This window comes from Vanellus vanellus (assembly GCF_965231255.1).
Source record: "Vanellus vanellus genome assembly, chromosome: 3".
Classification (NCBI taxonomy): domain Eukaryota; kingdom Metazoa; phylum Chordata; class Aves; order Charadriiformes; family Charadriidae; genus Vanellus; species Vanellus vanellus.
The window spans coordinates 73,882,665-73,900,562 of NC_138907.1; the positions used below are offsets into that span (position 1 = coordinate 73,882,665).

Sequence of the window (17,898 nt, forward strand, 5' to 3'; positions counted from 1 at the left end):
TTGTATTCTTACTTCTCTCAAACTACGTAATACTAATGGCATAGAAAAACAATTTATTTTTTTATGATTTTCAGTTTACAATGGCATCCTTACTATAGCCCTTCTGTCGCCAGCTATTACCTCTTATAGTAAAAATTAAAGAGGAAAAGTTAATGGCAGACCAGCAGACTGGTTGTCAGTAGAGACGCTGGTGGTAGTGGGCAGCTCTAGACAACTTTAAGGTTCACCATAGATTAACCACGGGGTTAATCTAGTTCGTAATCATAGTAATCATCATCTGTGTTTACTCCAACACTGGAGGCTTCATTGGGTTTCGTTCTGTCCTCTTTGCCTCTTTCCATGGAAGACACATTATCTTCACACTGCTGTAGAATCTTTTTGGAAGACATCCAACTTTCTCCTCGGCTTTCTGCCGGCGCTGCGCATTGTCCTCCCCTGACATCCGTTCCTTTGGCCACCAGCGCTCTTCTGGTTCTGAGAAGGTCACAGGTGCAGTTCCAAGGGTTTCCATCTAAATACAGATGACGAAGACGAGGTAAATACTCTAAGACTTTGCGATCCAAGGCAGATATCTTGTTATTCCGTAAATTTAAAACCTGAAGCTGTTTCAAGTCCTTCAGCTCTTGTTCTCCAATGTCCTCTATGTCATTTCCCTTCAGATCCAATCTGGCAAGGGTGTCTGGAAGTCTGAATAAAAGTAAAACAACACAAAGGTGTTATGTTCATCATATTGATTTTCTTTGTGCAAGTGGTATTAGGTGATGGGTATTTGCCCAGGCACATCTGACCTGTTAAAATAAAACTATCACAAATTAAAAATGCAATCCTCTGCAAAACAGATGCAGTCCTGAAATGTTCATGTCTTTTTTTGTTTTGAAGTTATAGGAATACTGTCTATGCACACTTGAACTGTTTGCCCAAATGATTGCAGTTCTGACCTGTACTGTGTTTGTGCAACTGAACTAAACAGCAGTCTTACTGTACTGCAGTATAAAGTTATATGTTCAATTGAGTGTCAAGCTTAAAAATGCATTTTGTACCTCCGCTGACAAAAATAACTTCTAAACCATGTCCCCAAGTACCATATCTACCCTTTTTTTAAACACCTCCAGGCATGGTGAATCCACCACCTCCCTGGGCAGCCTATTCCAATGTTTAATAATCCTTCCAGTGAAAAAATGTTTCCTAATATTCAATCTAAACCTCCCCTGACATAATTTAAACCCACTTCCCCTCATCGTATCACTTGTCACCAGGGAGAAGAGGTCAGCCCCCACCTGTCTACAACCTCCTTTCAGGTACTTGTAGAGGGTGATAAGATCTCCCCTCAGCCTCCTCTTCTCCAGGCTAAACAACCCCAGTTCCCTCAGTCATTCCTCATAAGATTTGTCCTCCAGACCCTTCACCAGCTTTGTAGCCCTTCTCTGGACACGCTCCAACACCTCAATGTCCTTCTTGTAGTGAGGGGCCCAAAACTGAACACAGTACTCGAGGTGGGACCTCACCAGTGCCGAGTACAGGGGGATGATCACTTCCCTAGTTCTGCTGGCCACATTATTCCTGATACAGGCTAGGATGGTGTTGGCCTTCTTGGCCACCTGGGCACACTGCCGGCTCATATTCAGCTGGCTGTCCACCAACACCCCCAGGTCCTTTTCTGCCGGACAGCTTTTGAGCCACTCTGCCCCGATCCTGTAGCACTGCATGAGGTTGTTGTGACCCAAGTGCAGGTCCTGGCATGTGGCCTTGTTGAACCTCATACCACTGGCCTCAGCCCATTGGTCCAGTCTGTCCAGACCCCTCTGCAGAGACATTTTACCCTCAGTAGGGCAGTTCTGTATTGTGCTGTATTTCCTGGGGGAGATGAGAATTTTACGTGTTGATGTGGTGAGTCACTCCACAAAATCTGATCTTAACCAAGTGATTGTGACTGCAATAAATCTGTTTTGAAACCTAACCACAGGCGATGATTATAGTTGCCCAATATGACACTGTAATGTCAGAAGGGTATTCTGGGGTAAAACCCTAGTGCCGTTGGTGTCAAAGGCAGGAGGTTATCACCTGAGATGTTTATCCAGACTGATTACAGTCTAAAGCCTGACTAGCAAGTCCTTAAACCTGTGAAGACTCTTATTGTACTAATGTTAGACTTAGGTTTTATGGTAGTATTATTTGACTTCAGGCTATGTTGATCTTGCAAAAATAATGGCACTGGAGTACATGATGAGTGATCTCACTGCTGGCAGAGAAGCCTCACTCACTCGGGAGCTGACTGTGGCAGCCATACTATGCTGCTGCCCCTCCAGTGAGTATCATCAGACTCTTCCCTGCATTCTCACTGCCCCCTGCAAGATTTTATGGAGGATAAGCTCTTCTCTACATGTCTTGAAAATGCTTGGACTTGTGGATTATCTTCTTCTCAGAAAAAAACAAAAGCAGCTTTCTTTCTCATCATTCCTGCCGAAAACTGCTAAAACCCATTAACTATGGCACATTAACTATATTTTTTAACCTTTGACGCTGGTGACTGAGTTCTCAGATAACTGTCAGAAGTAATACTTTTATTTCTGTATATTCATGTGTACCTGGTGATCATGAGACAATTAAACTAAGTACATAAATTTTACATCTTGTCATTTTTCCCCCTCTTTTATCTTTACAGCCTCCCCGTGAAATCCGTATTCACTGTTGAGTTGAAAATAAAAGTCCCCAATATCTCCTTAAAAGCTGTACTGTTTAAAGGCTAACAGAGAACTCCTTCCTGTTAATTCTCTTGACTACGAAGGTTGTAAAATAAGATGGATTAGATGATACTAAAGAAACTAGAAAGCATTAAACATTCCTGTCAAGCTAAACTGAAATCAAATATTTATACACCACTAAATCACTTTCCGATTATAAAGCTGATGCCAAATAGATTCAAGTGCTAAAGGACTTGATGCTAAATGAATTGAAATTTTACTGCATTATTTATTTGGGCTAGTTAACCTGTCCACAAGCCGTAAAAATAAAATTTAATAGTGCAGTTGTGTTAAAGACATTGATGTTAATCGAATTACTTCTCTATTTTTATGCCATCTTATTGCACAGCTTTTTGAAATAATAAAATTGCCACTTTATATCAGACCAGCCTCCATTTGGCTTAACATACCATTTCTGATAATGGCCAGGACCAACACTCAGATGAATGCGAGAGAACCTGTAAGCAGGGCATTAACGAACACAGTGTGCCCAAGGGATGTTTCTTCTGTGCTCCTTTGACTAGAATTTTGCTTATAGCCTGAAGCGGGAGAGCTTACACGCATTACTTTGTAATGTGTGAATTTAATGATGTTGGGAATGCTAATATCCACTGAAAAAAATCACATTCTTTTTGACCGTACTCAGCTCCTGAAATCTTAATAGTTTAACACTAATAAACTCAGTGTGGGTTGGTAGAAACATCAGCTTTAAAATTGTTGTCTTTCCTTTTTATTGAATGCTCTATTAATTTTGTGTTATGGGGGGAAATAAGTCCAGGCTGCAGTATAACTTCTCTGTAATCATTCTGTTATATTCTCTGAGCAGGTTCCTTTTGTTTGTGTGCTAATTAAGCAAAGTAGTCTCACTGGCAGGGAGAGATGTGAAATGAGTAGATTCACTGGGGGCCACTGATGCAATGAGAACAGCTCTACTTCTATGCTGAGACTGCTAACAAGAGTGGTAATTAGTGCCAGTTACGGCGATGGGTTTATGGTATGGATAGACTTCTACCATGACTGGGTCTGAATACAATTTTTTTTCCAGTTTGGCCCTCATTCTCATAATGTAAGGAAGGAGAGATGACACCTGGTAACCAGCTGTCCTCAGATTCACTTGCCTTAGCGGAATAGAAATGAGGAGATTCTGTTCCAGTGCCAGATTCGAAAGATGCGCACACTGCTGAAGAGCTCCTGCCTCAAACATGCTAACAGCGTTGTTGTCAAGAAACAAGTGCTTGAGGTCTTGTAGTCCTTGGAAGTCCTGTGCCGTCACCCTTTGAATCAGGTTATTGCTGCAGTCGAGTTTCTGCAGTCTGCTGGGCAGCCTGGGTGGCATAGCGTGGAGCTGGTTCTTGGAGAGTTCCAGCGTTGTTAAGTTAGGAAGAAGCTGGGCCCCATCTATTGATGATAGCTGATTTTCTGACAGGAAGAACTCAGACAGGTTTTCTAGGTGTTTCACGTCTCGAAGTCTTATTGTTTTAAGTTGGTTTTTCTCTAATTTTAGTGACAGCAGGGATTTAGGTAGGTCAAGAGGCACTTTTGTCAGAAAGTTGCCACTTAAGCTGAGAAACTGTAGATTTTGGAAATATGTGAAGAAGTTGGTTGGGAACGAGTTCAGTTTATTATCAGCTATGCTCAGATATTTCAGCCTAGGAAGCTTAAGTGGTGCAGACACAGATTCCATGTTGTTGCCATCCAGAATCAGACTTTGTAAATTGCAGAGGGAAGAAAATACACTCGGAGGCAGAGTTGCAATCAAGTTGTTCCGAATATCGAGCACCCTTAGTTTCATCAAACCTTCAAAATCAGACATTTGCAGAGTGTTGATGGAGTTATCAGCGAGTTTTAAGATTTCAAGGCCAGATGGGAGGAAAGTGGGTATTTGCTTTAGCTGATTTTTGTATAGTTCCAGGGACTTCAAGGTGCTCAGAGCTTTGAAAGTGTTGTTTTCTACTGATTCTGTGCCACTGCATGACAGGACCAACTCTTCAAGGGCTGACATTCTCCTGAAGTCAGTAATCTTAAAGAGAACAGAATAATTCATGTGACAGTACACCGTCTCTTTATGGATGTCCTCACCAGTTACTGCTTCTGGATGCTCTGACAATTGCTAATATATATTGAGAAACTATGTATTTAGAATGGAAACTAAGAGAAATGGTAACGATAAATGTGTTTCTATAGGTACCTGCAGTTTGCCAGTGTTTACTTACATTTCTAGAATTTTGTTGTTAAAGTCCATATTGTCTCTGTGTTTTGAGAAAAAACACATGTTTAAAGAAGGGCTATTCCTTTTATTTCTGCCTGGTGCATAGCCTATATAAAATGGAGAACTAAAATCACCAGTGGCAGAAATCTTTGCAGAGAGTAGATGGTTGTTGATGTTCACTGTGCTCAACGGAGCTTGCTGGAGCAGTTTTGAGTTCATCATACAGCCATTTCCATATATCAGCAGTATTGTCACTGCAGCGTGTTTTCCCCAGAGGAAGTACACATGGATATCATCACCTCTCCCTATTATAAAGTTTTGGCAGAAAACTAATATCTGACACTTGTATTTCTTTTCTCCCCCCACTCTCCCTCCTTTTCTTTAAAGTAAAAACCTCACATATTAAGATGACCAAACCAAAAGTGTCACATCAGCTGATGTCTGAAAATCACCTCTGTGGAACAGATTGCTTTTACAGGAACTTAGTTTTTGTTAGTTGGCAATAAATAGATGCTTTGCAGTGGTAAATGGAACTTAGATGTTGACTGTGACTATAATATACAGAGGCATGCTAATTGTTTCATTATTTTTCTGCTCTGTTGGAACCTGCTTGTTTACAAAGCTTGCCATCTTGTGTCTCAAGTTAAGAAGCAAACTTAAGTGAATCTGGCAGCTTCCTCCAAGCTGAGATATGAGGAAGCATGTCATGAGGGTGAACACGGGAGTTATCTGAGCACACCAGTTGCTTAAACAGCAGTTTCCTGAAATTATAAGGGATGCTGCCCATTGACATAGGTGCTTGATTTTTAAGAACTCATTTATCTGGGAATCACAAAAAGCTCAGAGCAAGATGCGCACATGTTCTGCATGGGAAAGGTGGGAAGGAGTGTCCTCATTCATTTTCCCTTCCCATGTCCAATAAACATCTCACTACAGGTCTCAGGAGTACCACATCAGTAAGAGAGGTTAAACTAACACTATAGTCTTCATGCTATTTCCCCCAGGGCTTAGTAGCTACCAGCACGTTTTACTGTCATTGAGAGAAGCTATAGAGCATGTTCTACAGCATAACCCCTCATCCCAGTCAGGAATCTACATTGAAGGCAGTACAAGTCCTTTTGCAGTGCAGGTACTGGGCAGTAATTTTGTTCTATGATCCTGATTTAATACATTTGCCTATCATACTCATCTATGTGAAATCAGCTTATAAAGGTGACCGTTAAAAGATTCCTTCCAGCTTCATTTATCCAACTTTTGCATGGTTTTGGGTTGTATCTCTTTGCCTTAGCTACAAATTCTGCATTTTAACTTCTGTAAAAATTAGAGCCCACACAGTTGTGAAAGAGGAGTTAGATTTCATTTTGCTTTGGTATCCTTGGTTGTCACTACTTTCTGATTACATTTATTCTGTCTTCTAAAGTCATTTCCAAGCATTGCAAGATATGATGCAGTTAGTGAGAAAGTATAGATATGGAACCTCTATGATGCAGATTTCTCCATCAATTACATTTAAGTTCAATGAAGGAACTTCCATAAAAAATGTATATTCTCAACAGTAAATAACAAAGTTGTCCAGTTTATATATTTTTCTATAATTGTAGTTTTGTAATATATATGTATTGCTATATAGCAATTACAGAGTTGCATGTCCAATTTTGATGATGATTAGGAGGCTATTCTTGCAAAGCTTTTTCACAAGAAGTCCTATAGGAATGAACTGCATTGCTCAAGAGCAGAAAACCATAGTCATATGTAAGTGATGAAACAGTCTTTAGGAAACTGAAACAAATGTGAACCTTCATAAGTTCAACACGTTTTCTCATCTAAGTTCAAAAGCAGTATTTCCTGCTTTTCCTCAGTTGATTGCTGTGTCTCTAAGAGGCTTAATTTTCATCTTATTAAGTGACAGAGAGCTACGTGAAGGTCAACATACAGACATTCATTCTGTAATGACGTTAGGCTTCTTAATGTGGATTATTATAATTTATGTTTTCCACCTATTTGGTATGCTTTGCCAGGCTTTGTGACCATGCTGTTTTGAGACTTAAACATTTATCCATGCTGTTACAAACCACCCAGTCTTTCTAATATGAATCAAGACATATTTGAAAGCTTATCAGCTCTCTTTTTGCTACAAAGTGATGTTTTACCCTCTGACTGGACTGTCTGTAAAGTGATACTAATATGGTTTTACATTTAAAAAAGTAGATCTCCTGAAAATGGATCTAAGATAGTGTTATTTTAATAGAAACATTTTAATCATTTTGTCATTTTTAATGACATTTTTTTGCACATAAAATGTATTTCCTAATAAAGAATTTATTTGACAGATCTTTTTTGTAACTAGAGCACATCAGTATAGCTATATCACACCAATGAACTTTGACTCTTGTAGGTATGGGAGCTAAACCAAGAAAAGCAGAGATATTAGTAGCGGCTAAAAGAGAAGTAAACTCTTTCTCAGAGTTAGATTGTAAAATAACTATTTCTCAGGGGGCAGCAGGTATCCCAGAGGCTGCTCTAAGCTGCCTTCTTAGCCTATTTCATTCAATCCTGAGAGCAAAATCAAAGATGCATTTCAGAGCAGTTAAGGTTATTCTGTTTTGGATCGAACATTTCTTATTATTTGTAGTAAATTGATACACAGCAAGCATGTATAATACAGGTGATTGTATTTCCCCTGTGTCTATCTATAGAAGTTGAATTTATTAAATAAATATATTTCAGGGTAGGAAACAGAAGCACTGTTCCAGAGTGCAGTGCAAAATGAGCATAAACTGATCATGCCTTTAATAATGTGATCCAGTGATGCCTCAAGAAACCCAGAATAAACTTATTTAATAACACAAGTAGCTGGCAGCTTCAGTTAGGAGCTGCTATTGTTTATATGGGTTATTAGATAGGCCTAGCATTGCTTTTAGAAACATCTCATGCTCTGCCTTAGACTCCCTCTGCCATTTCTAATAGCAGTTGTACCTGACACTTGCAATTCCAGAAGGGGAAAAAGAACTTCAATATTTCACTCATTAGGGAAACTATTCTAGCTACATAAAACCTTTCCATTTACTGTGAAAAAGTATTATATTGTATCAAAAGTAGAAAAAGCTTTTAACAAGATAAAAAAAAAAAAGACTCTGGAATTCAATGGTTATTTGACCATATAAAAACCAAGTCAACAATTGGCGCCTAGTTGTAAATTACTATTTTTTGAGTTGCATATAAATATCATTGCAGCAGCATGAACTGGTGCTCAGAGACTGCAGGATAATGCAAACAATATAGGAATATATTTACGTACCCTTAAAAAATAAGTAAAAATAAACATAGATCTGGCAGCATTTCATCAGTTTTTAGAACATGGAATAAAATTCTCCCTTTGCTTGAAAGCCACCATCATCTGGGAAGCTCAGCTTTTTTTGGTTACAGTGCACAACAGAAAGTATTTTTATTGGATTTTTTCCTACCTGGAGTTGTTTAATTTTGCTGTGACTGATGTAGAGTCTTCTGGTGGTAAAAGGAATCTCTCTGGGGATCTCTGTAGCTCTGTAGCATTGCACTGACTGGGCAGGGTCACAGCTGCATCTTCTTGGGCAAGTTGTACTTAGACCACTGTGAAAAGAAAAGACGACGACTAAAAGGTAAGATAAATACATCTTCCAAAACAGGAGCTCTGAAATTGTCTCAGCAATATACAGCTTGAATTAAGCACCAAAGTCCTTTTATACCATGAAATCTGATAAAAGGATATTATGACTGTGTATTTTATCCCAGTGAAAAAACAGCAAAAACAATACCTTAATTTGCCTGGGTTAAAAAGTTGGCAGGCATTACAAAGGGTGAGAAACTTAAACAGTGATAAGGTGCCTTTACATTTGTAGCTCTGTGAAATTAGTGTTATTTATTACCTGACATCTAATCTGCAAACATCCATATTATCTCCAGTTTCCTAGTTTTGTTAAATGTGACACCACAGAATTAGTGGAGAAAAGATAAAGAGCTGTTTTATAGTGGGGCTGTAAAACCTTTGTATCTTCTGTGACCCAGTATTAGGAACAGTAAAAACACAACTACAGTCAACACTGAAGCTTTTTCATTCTTCCTCTTGCTTTATTCAGACCTCCCCCCCACCCCCAAACTCAGGCAGCTATTATTTAAAGCTAAAACATTCTGTTCACTTTCTGAATACCTGTGGTACAGCTGAGTGCTGCTGGCTGGTACACATTTTTTAAAGATTGGACAAAAATCTTAAGTTACCTGTGTTTATGTAATTCCCATAAATCAAGGTTTAATTATTCTTGTATTCGAAAATAACAAATATGAAATGCTTGAAAGCATTTAGTATAAATCAAGTGGTAGAGGATCAATAAGACCTATTTACCCTATGACAGATGGAGAACACTAAGGTTCCCCTAAGAATTTTCTCTCTACTTATTAGTGCTTCTCTCACATATCTACTAGCTGTGCCAGCTAGAGATGTAAAGTTTTGAAAGGCTTACGGTTTGGCTTGTGATTATTTTAGGAACTTTCTACACACTGTTTTTTTCCTTTGTACTCAGCAATTTACAACGTACAAAGCAGTGTACTTCAGAAAGCTTTGTATCTGATCATACTGATCTGCTTTGCACTGTTACCTGCTTCCTCCCATCCTCTCTGCCATATCTTCAGTAGTAGCTAATCCTATTCCTTGAATGTAGAACTAGGCCAGTTATTTTTCCCAGCAGAAGATGATGTCAAGTTGATTTGACAAATGGGTAACTGAACTGGGGACAGTCCTCAATGCCTGTTGGATGCAGCTGGGTTTATGTTGGATAATTGTTATATTCCCTCCTGGAGATCCTTCTGTCTCCTTAATCCCCTAGACTGTGAGCACAGGGCTGCAACCCAGCATCTGCTAAACCGAACACCAAGAGCAGAAACCTCTTCCTAAAGCAGCCTGTCAAATTGGCATGTTTAACAAGCTATGCCGAAAAATCCTGCCTGACTTCTGCCAGTATTTTAACGTATCTTGATCTAGGGTTTGGTACCTGGTTTGTTGTTTTGCCTTTTTTTTTTTTTCCTAAAAGAGTCAAAGTACCCAGACAAAAGTGTAAAACCTTTCTGCATACTGAAAGCTACTTGTGGTATGTTCCAGCCCACTCTGGAACAGTCTTTGATACCATCTTTCCGCTGACTTGAGTTTAAATGCTGAGGTCACTAAGACAATAACGCTCAGGATCTTATGTAGGAATTTGTGTTCCTCAAAAATGTCATCAAAAAGCAAATGCTTTTTGCTCGATAAGGGTCAAAAGAAATGCAGATCAAACCCTACAGTTTGTGGTTTAGAGCTCTAGAGTCAGTCTGAGAATCCCCTTAAGTAAGAACGGTATCTTTCATCCTTCCCTATTTTGTAAATTTTAAGTCACTCAGCTGATGTTAGAATTCACAGCTGTAGTTACAAGGTAATGCCACAGTAAGGTGCAATATTCTTGGCTCTGCATTTTTGAGTAATACCTATATCCTCAGTCTTTTCAAACTCATGAAAGGAAACTTTATTGGTTTAATAGTTCATTTACGTGATATTAAGAACAATGATTTAATCAAAAATAATATTATATATCCGTTAATTTCTGATATATGTCTGCTTTCAGCAGCTAGGTATTTTAAAGTGATAGCTGTGAAAGATGATCTATTAAATCTGTTCTGTGCAGATTCTGACACACGCTCACCAGAGCCGATGCCTTTGCTTTTGCACAAAACTACGACCTGTTGGTTTTTTATTGATTCTAGGAGACCTGATGGCAATAGAACTGATGAAGAGTCACAGGACTGTATGAGTGTAAGCCTAGCAGGAAGATGTGAGCTATGAAAAAAAAAAAAAAAAAAAAAAAAATGTGAAGCTATTAAAAAAAAAAGAAAGGTGAGTAAACATTCCAGAATCTCATTGTGGAAGCAGCACTGCTGGCCCATGAGCTGCACAGCTTTGCAGGGCGATGTTAAGAAAGTCAATCACTGGTGACCATTTCCTGCCAGCAGTTTTTATGCAAACTCTCCACACCTTGCAATGGGGATTCCTGTGCACTACTAATGGCATAATATTCTCCTCTGTGAGAAAGAATGAATGAAAGTACCCATAACCAAAAGTAAACACTTCAGATCAAAACTTGCTAAACCCAAAGTCCATGTTGGACTCTTTTGTGTTGTTGGCATTTAATATGGACATTGGTTATAGGGTATCATGACAAAGTAGTAAAATGTATTGGACAAATTTGGATAAAACATAAGCTTGAGTTGATGGAAGTTAGAAGATCTTTCAGGATCGCTGCTTTTATTTCAGATCTGAAGAAGGGCTCATAAAGGACTGTAAAGTTTGGAATTCTTTTTCCAAATATATCAGTTAGTCCAATAAAAATATTATCTTTTTGTACAAGCCTTGCTTCACACAAGATTTCAGCATCTACAGTACCGGTGTTTGGGCCTTTTCTTTCTTCACCAAAGTCAGAGGTTTGACAAAAGCACACGTGTATGTCAAGACATAATTTTTTAACCTAAGATTACATTTAGAAAATGTCATAAAAGTAAGAGGACATTAAAATTAGAAGAATGAATCTGAAAAACTCTAGTTATGGAGCATTTAGAAATGTCTGAGTTAAGACAGCCAATTAAACCTGAAGCTGGATCCCTTGTAATGTACCTGATGGCACAGACTGCACAAGGGAAGATGCAGTCTTATAAAAGACAGTCAGGGTGTCCCTTGTCTGCGGAAAGGAGAAACTGCAGGAAAAGACCAGCTTAGGGCCTGCAGAGGGCATGGGTAGGAGCTTGGTCTCCGAGAGATGTCACAAGCACAAGCAGTTTGGCAACTAGGAGCTGCTAAGCGATGGCGTATGCTCTAAATAATCCTTGGCATATTTAGCTGCCATATGTTATCAAGTGCCTGCCACTGAGTACGTTTGAATTCATAATGATTTTTTGCTGGAGGTTTTTAACTTGGATTTGGACCAGTGTTTCATAGGGACGACAAATGGCATTTGTCTGTTGCAAAGGTTACCTCCAATCAAGCACTTCTCTTTGGAGTGGATTGGGCTCCTAAGGGAAACAATCATAACATTGTTTTAAAAACATTATTCTTCCCTTGATCATCTGTTGAAATAATCTGAACTGCTTTACAGAAATGTTTCTTAAACAAAGAGCCTCAGTGGGTTACACTGAATTAAGAATGTTAACCTAGATGCATTCTAGGCAAATTAATGATACCTAATTAATACAAAGATTATAAATTTATCAGAAGTGATTTTGTGGTTTAGTCCTACAAAATAAAACTGCAAGTAGAGTTTCACAAAAACAATCAGAAGCCTGCCTGAAAATGATATCTCAATCTTCTTCATAAGCCAAGAATTTTGTGGAAATATTTTTTATCCACTTTCATAGTACGTGGAGAATGCGCTTTCTAACTCCAGGCAAGGTCATCTTCAAACACTGGAAACAGCTGCTGGATGACTTAAAGCAGATTTTTCCTCCACACAATAAGATAGCTTTCCTTTTCTTCCTCCATGCTGGCTACATAGATGAGATTAAAGTGATAACCCCTAAGGAATTTCTCACATTTCACCTACCTGTGGCATATTTGCATTCCAGAGGAACTAGCACAGTGAAACCTGTAGAAAAGGAATGAAACTTTGTCAAATAAAAATTCACATATTGGGGAGTTTTAGTCATTGCCAGTTTTATGACAGCACTGAGAGATGCCAACCAATATCAGATGCATCTGGGGCAGGTACCCCACAAACAACAAATAAGCAGCACCCACGTGGAGGAGGTTCGTTTGAGTCATTTTGTACACATATGCCACTAATGCCACTGTAATTGGCCTTCAAAGTATTGTTGCTAATGGCATCCACTTGATGGAGAACTGTTCTTCATTAGTAACTGAGCCACAAAGAATAGTGCCCATGAAACCACAGATTATAGTATGGTATAATGACAGTTTTCTAGTAATGATATTCCAACTTAGTCCCAAAAGGAATGAAGAGGGGGAAATGAAGAGGGGGAAATAAAGAGGGCAAATATGGTGGCTGAATCCATTCTCAACCTAGAATTTAAACACACAGGTTTTACTTATATGAACATTTATGTAAGATCTGTAATTAACCTATGTGAGACCGTGCCTTGAGCAGTACCACCTAAAGGTAAAATGGCAGGGGTGGATCATCCAATTGTTACTGGAACCATGACAATTCTGTTTCTAGGGTCTTGCACACACAAAAGCGATTCAGGTGAGTAGTTAACAACCATGACCTGTAAGGGCTTTTCAGAGTCCTATATGAAGTGAGTTAGTTCTGGCCCTTCAGTTTCCTGTAGATGTCTTTAGCCTTTAAGAGCAGCCTGCTAGTGACTGTGCATCCAATGGAACCAGCATGGAGCTTAAACTGTAAAAAAGTTGTCTATTGTTCAAACTGCGAGGCACAGTTTCAACAAGGTGAGAACTCTGAAACAGCAGTTTTCTAAATTATACCTGCTGTGTGCACAAAAAGAGGGTTTCATTCTTCCATGCTGTAAAAGCTGAACATTTTTGGCATGTTTTATTAATTTTAAAAAATAAAACAAAAATTCAGAATGAGAAAAGTTAAGCGTAAGCGTATACATAGAAATAAGCATGGGAATAAGACCACAATAAGCAATAGAAAAAACAAAAGCTGGTTGGAAGAAGTGACTTGTGGAAGTTATCTTGTGTAAAAAGAGACCAATAAGGAGTGAATGTTCCCTCAAAATAGTAGTGAGTGAATTGTTGCACTCATGGACTCACTGCATGGAATGTAAAAGGCAGCCAACTATGAGCTCTCTAGGCCTGCAAGGCAGGAATCATCTAAAATGTAAAAAACTAAAAGGTCTGGGGTTTGTTAGGAGAAATTTTCTGTAATGCCAAGTGAAAATGTATGCCCCTTTAAGTATCAGTGCAGATGGATAATTCCCTGCTTTCTAACATGCTTTAGAAAGGCACATTCTAATCATCTAGTCTAACTTCTTTTATAGAACATGAAAATCTTGCTTTATCATCTCAATTTTCTCCCATACTTTGACACTGCAATATATTCTGTTTTCTCCTTGTTTCCCGTTTGGTGTCCCTGCTTGTGACTGTACAACCACCCATGCAATCAAAACCCTCAAGATGTTTCAGTGCTAACCACACAGATGGCGGCCTTGACATGTGCATGTGCTGCAGCCTGGTACGCACAGCTGGGCAGCTGCAATTACAGAAGTTTCCGGGTGAACTGACCTCATGTGCAAACACATGTGTTTATATTGTAAATTCTTTGTGCAGAGGCTAGGTCTAACCAAAGGTTTGCAGAATATCTCTCACAACACTTTCCCAGTCTTGGTATGGACACAAAATACACAGCAGCAGTGATATCAATCAAAGTATTTTAATTTTTTTTTTCCTTTTGATTTGGGTATTACCTTGCTTTGTTTTGTATGAAAATGTGTCCTTCTCATGCTTAAGGTCATTTACTATTTAAGTACAAAGTAAATGTTCAGATAATTTAGAAGGTACTCCAATAATCAGTTAAAATACGTAGGTTTAAATTTATGAAGTACTGTTTGTACTCAAATGTACTTAATAGCAGTGTAAAACAGACACATCACATTCTCTAGACTCTAGCTTGCCTAGAATAATTTAAATTATGTGCATAAATTATATATGAAGAAATTAGCTGGTGATTAGTTTCACCAGATCTGCCACATCATTGATAAGGTCAAATGAGCAGATCAGGAAACTTTAAAGTCCTTTTGACATTAAAAGTATTCAAAAAATTTAAATTCTTTTTGATGTCTAACTTGTTGCAACTGTTTGATTGTTAGAAATTACCCTTGGGTGTTGAAAGGATTCTTACTGCTAGACCAGTTGATTCAAACTACTGCTGTTCTTTAAACGTTCTTCAATTACTTTGTTGATGTTAGCAGGGGAGAGTATACTCCACCTTACTTTAAATCGATTTAATCTAATTGAAGGCCAAAACTACTAACCTTTCTTGCGTTCAATTCCATAATCACTGCACAGCTTGCTTACAGAACAGAGTTGAGGTTGTCTGGGGGCTGTTGGCAGGCATTTCAAGGGTAACTGGAGCTGATCAGAGTTTTCCAGGGGTCCTACAAGTATAGTTTTGAGATAATTAAATTATTCATGTGTTTGCCCTTATATCAATGATATCTGCTTTTCATTTCAGCCCCCTTTTTACACAGCATTTCTGGTGAGGAATATAAATAGTACCTAATGATAACTACATTTATTAAGATTTGGTGCCACAACCAGATATTCTTAATAATATATAGCATTCCTTGTCATTTACCCATAGTCCATCAAGTATTATACTGATATTATGCTGCAAGTAGGCTTCTAAAATAATTGTATTTGAAAAGCTAATCTTTGAATGGAATAAGCAGAGTCAAAACCTTGTTTGACTTGTGAAATATAAGGACATGCAAAATAAAGGTAGCACTGATAAGGGATGAAAGAGTTAAAGTTAATGACCACAAAACTCTGATATCACTGTAGATAAAATTTAAGATAGAACTGGACCAACCCCTAAGCTAAAGGGAAGGGACACTAAAAAGCTGAGAATATGTGATTCTTTTAAAAGAGGCAGTCATATGTTAATTACATTGTGTAAGTTTTTAAAGGCAGTATTTGCTATGGATACGTTAACTTGGTAACTACGGGAAACTTCATTCTCAGGATAAGCAGATACTGTTTAAATGCATGATTGAGATATATTAGCAGAAAATTCTAATGCTTGGCTAAGTGCTAGATTACTGTCCCATTAAAAAAAGGCAATGAATGTAACATAATTCTATAGGTACTTCTCCAGTGTGGCATCTACCAGAATCAAAGCCAAAGCTAACAAATAAAACTGACAGTCCTGAAGCAAGTAATTTTATTATGTGGCTGAACTAATTTAAACAATCATAATAGTTTAGCTTTTGATACAGCAAATACTTTGATTCCCTGTCAGATGCCATTGTGTATAAAACAACGATATGGCTGTGGAGAATGAATGTTAGAATGAAGGTCAAGCAAATGCTCTCTTAAGCTGGGCTGGCTCAGAAGCACTTGGGTGACTTTAGACATTTAAACCCTTTGCTCAGCTACTATTCTGAATACCCCGATTTATTGAGCCAGCAGATTTCTTTCTGTGGGTATATATAAAGGTGTTTGTAGCTTTTGTTTCCGTCATGGATGGGCTTAACAGTAAGAGCACCCCCATTAGATGCCCAGTTTGTTACTACCTACCTTCAATTACAGTGCACACAATTTGAGAAGGGCAAACGAGCAGTTTTGTAATGACAATCTGTGAGCTTCTTGTCAAGCCTACGATAGCAGTTCCCAGAGGAAATGTGATATCTACTGTTAGTGGTGAAGTTTGCTTTTACCCAGCTCTTCTGAAAGCACAGACTGATGGAAATATAGTTCTTTTCCTGCTTTGACATAACTCTTCACATTCCAGGTGAGCAGTCTAATCACTGAGCTGTAAAGTGGTACCTTTCTGTCTCTCTGTGTCCCAATCAATTATTTATGCAAAGCGGAGCAAGGAAAGAAACTCACCCCAAGGTGCCCTACAGCCCAGGGCAGGGCATGCAGGCCTCTGTTTCCTCAGCATCCACTCTTCTGCTGACTGGAAGGCCCCTGTGCTTCCCCTCTGTTGTGCTGGCAGAGTAGTTTGTGGGGCCACGCTGCAGGAAAGTTTAGGGTGCTGATTTGGGTTAAAATGATCCTTTTTCTCTTTTGAGGTGGCATTACTACCTTAATGCAATAAAGCCAAGCTGCATGAAATCTCTTACCAGTCCTGCTAATAAAACTCCTACTGAAATCAACATCAGAATCAATTACAGTATTTCAAAGGAGATGAGCTGTTAACCAAGGCCATCAGTCTTGGAGAAAGCCCCTGTGTAAAGATAGCTTTTTCCCTGAAATTTATTTCATTTTCAGAACCAGAATAAGCTAAAAAAAGTGCACATACTTTTTGTGTGGGTATAACTGCATTCATCAGTGCTTCTAGAGATGCAAAGGAGCCTGGGGCACTCCTTTGTAGACTACACTTCCAAGTTTGCATCTTTGCTGAGCGCGAGCGATGAATGTGTAAATGCAGACCCCGCTGCGTGGTTTGCACCTACTCGTGGCCTTTGTGGATGCAGTAGCCAAGACTTCTCCTTTCCTCTCCCACAGAAGGAGGGCAATGTAGTAACTTTGGTAATTTCGTTGGTGTTCCACCTATCGATACTCAAAAAAAAAAAGGTGTAACTTTTCTGAGAGATACAAACGGCACCGGGTTTGGGGGCCTACGAGGGGTGTGCCCCTCAGCTCCAAGTGACCCCTCCGGGCCCGCGTCCCGCCACCGCCTCAGCCTCGTTCCCGGCTGGGGACCCCACAGGAAGGAGCAGCCGGCTTCCTCAGGGGCAGCCGACGCGCCTCAACACGAAGATTAAAGTTGAGAAATGCTAAATGCAACGTAAAAACAACGTTTCTCCGAGCTTCCCCCCCCCCCCCCCCCCAACCCGGGGCGGGCCCGGCCCGGCCCCTCCGCCCCCCTCACGGCCCAGCCCGCCGGGCCGCAGCGCCCCCTGGCGGCGCAGGCCAGGAGAGCGGGGGCGACCGCGATCGGTGATTCGGGGCTCGGCTGCTGCTGCCTGCCGCCACTTGGAGTTGTGGCAGGCAGCACGAGCCGCGCGCGGCCGGGCGACGGCGCACCGCCTCCCGAGCCGCCTGTCAGCGCCGCCGCGCATGCGCGCCGGGGGGTGGGGGGCCGGCAGTCCTCTCCTTTCCCTGCGTGGCTGCCCTGGTCGAGCCGAGCCGAGCTCGCCGTTGCCGCCTTGTCCTGCGGGGCTGGAGGGGGAGCGGGCCGCGGGGGGCGGCTGAGGCGGGGCGTGGGCTGAGGCGGAGGGAGTGGGCCCTGCCCGGCCCGGGTGGGGGGGTCG

General features: G+C 40.1%; 1 protein-coding gene across 1 annotated transcript; it reads right to left on the reverse strand.

Moving 5' to 3' along the window:
• Positions 1 to 245: 245 nt before the first annotated feature.
• Positions 246 to 17,706, reverse strand: LOC309669929 (nephrocan-like; the record flags this gene model as incomplete). The annotated part of the gene is made up of 5 exons (XM_082480725.1): positions 246 to 687; positions 3,860 to 4,761; positions 8,415 to 8,581; positions 12,543 to 12,584; positions 17,517 to 17,706. 5 exons carry the CDS (start codon positions 17,704 to 17,706, stop codon positions 246 to 248), a joined length of 1,743 nt encoding a protein of 580 aa, XP_082336851.1.
• Positions 17,707 to 17,898: the final 192 nt, after the last annotated feature.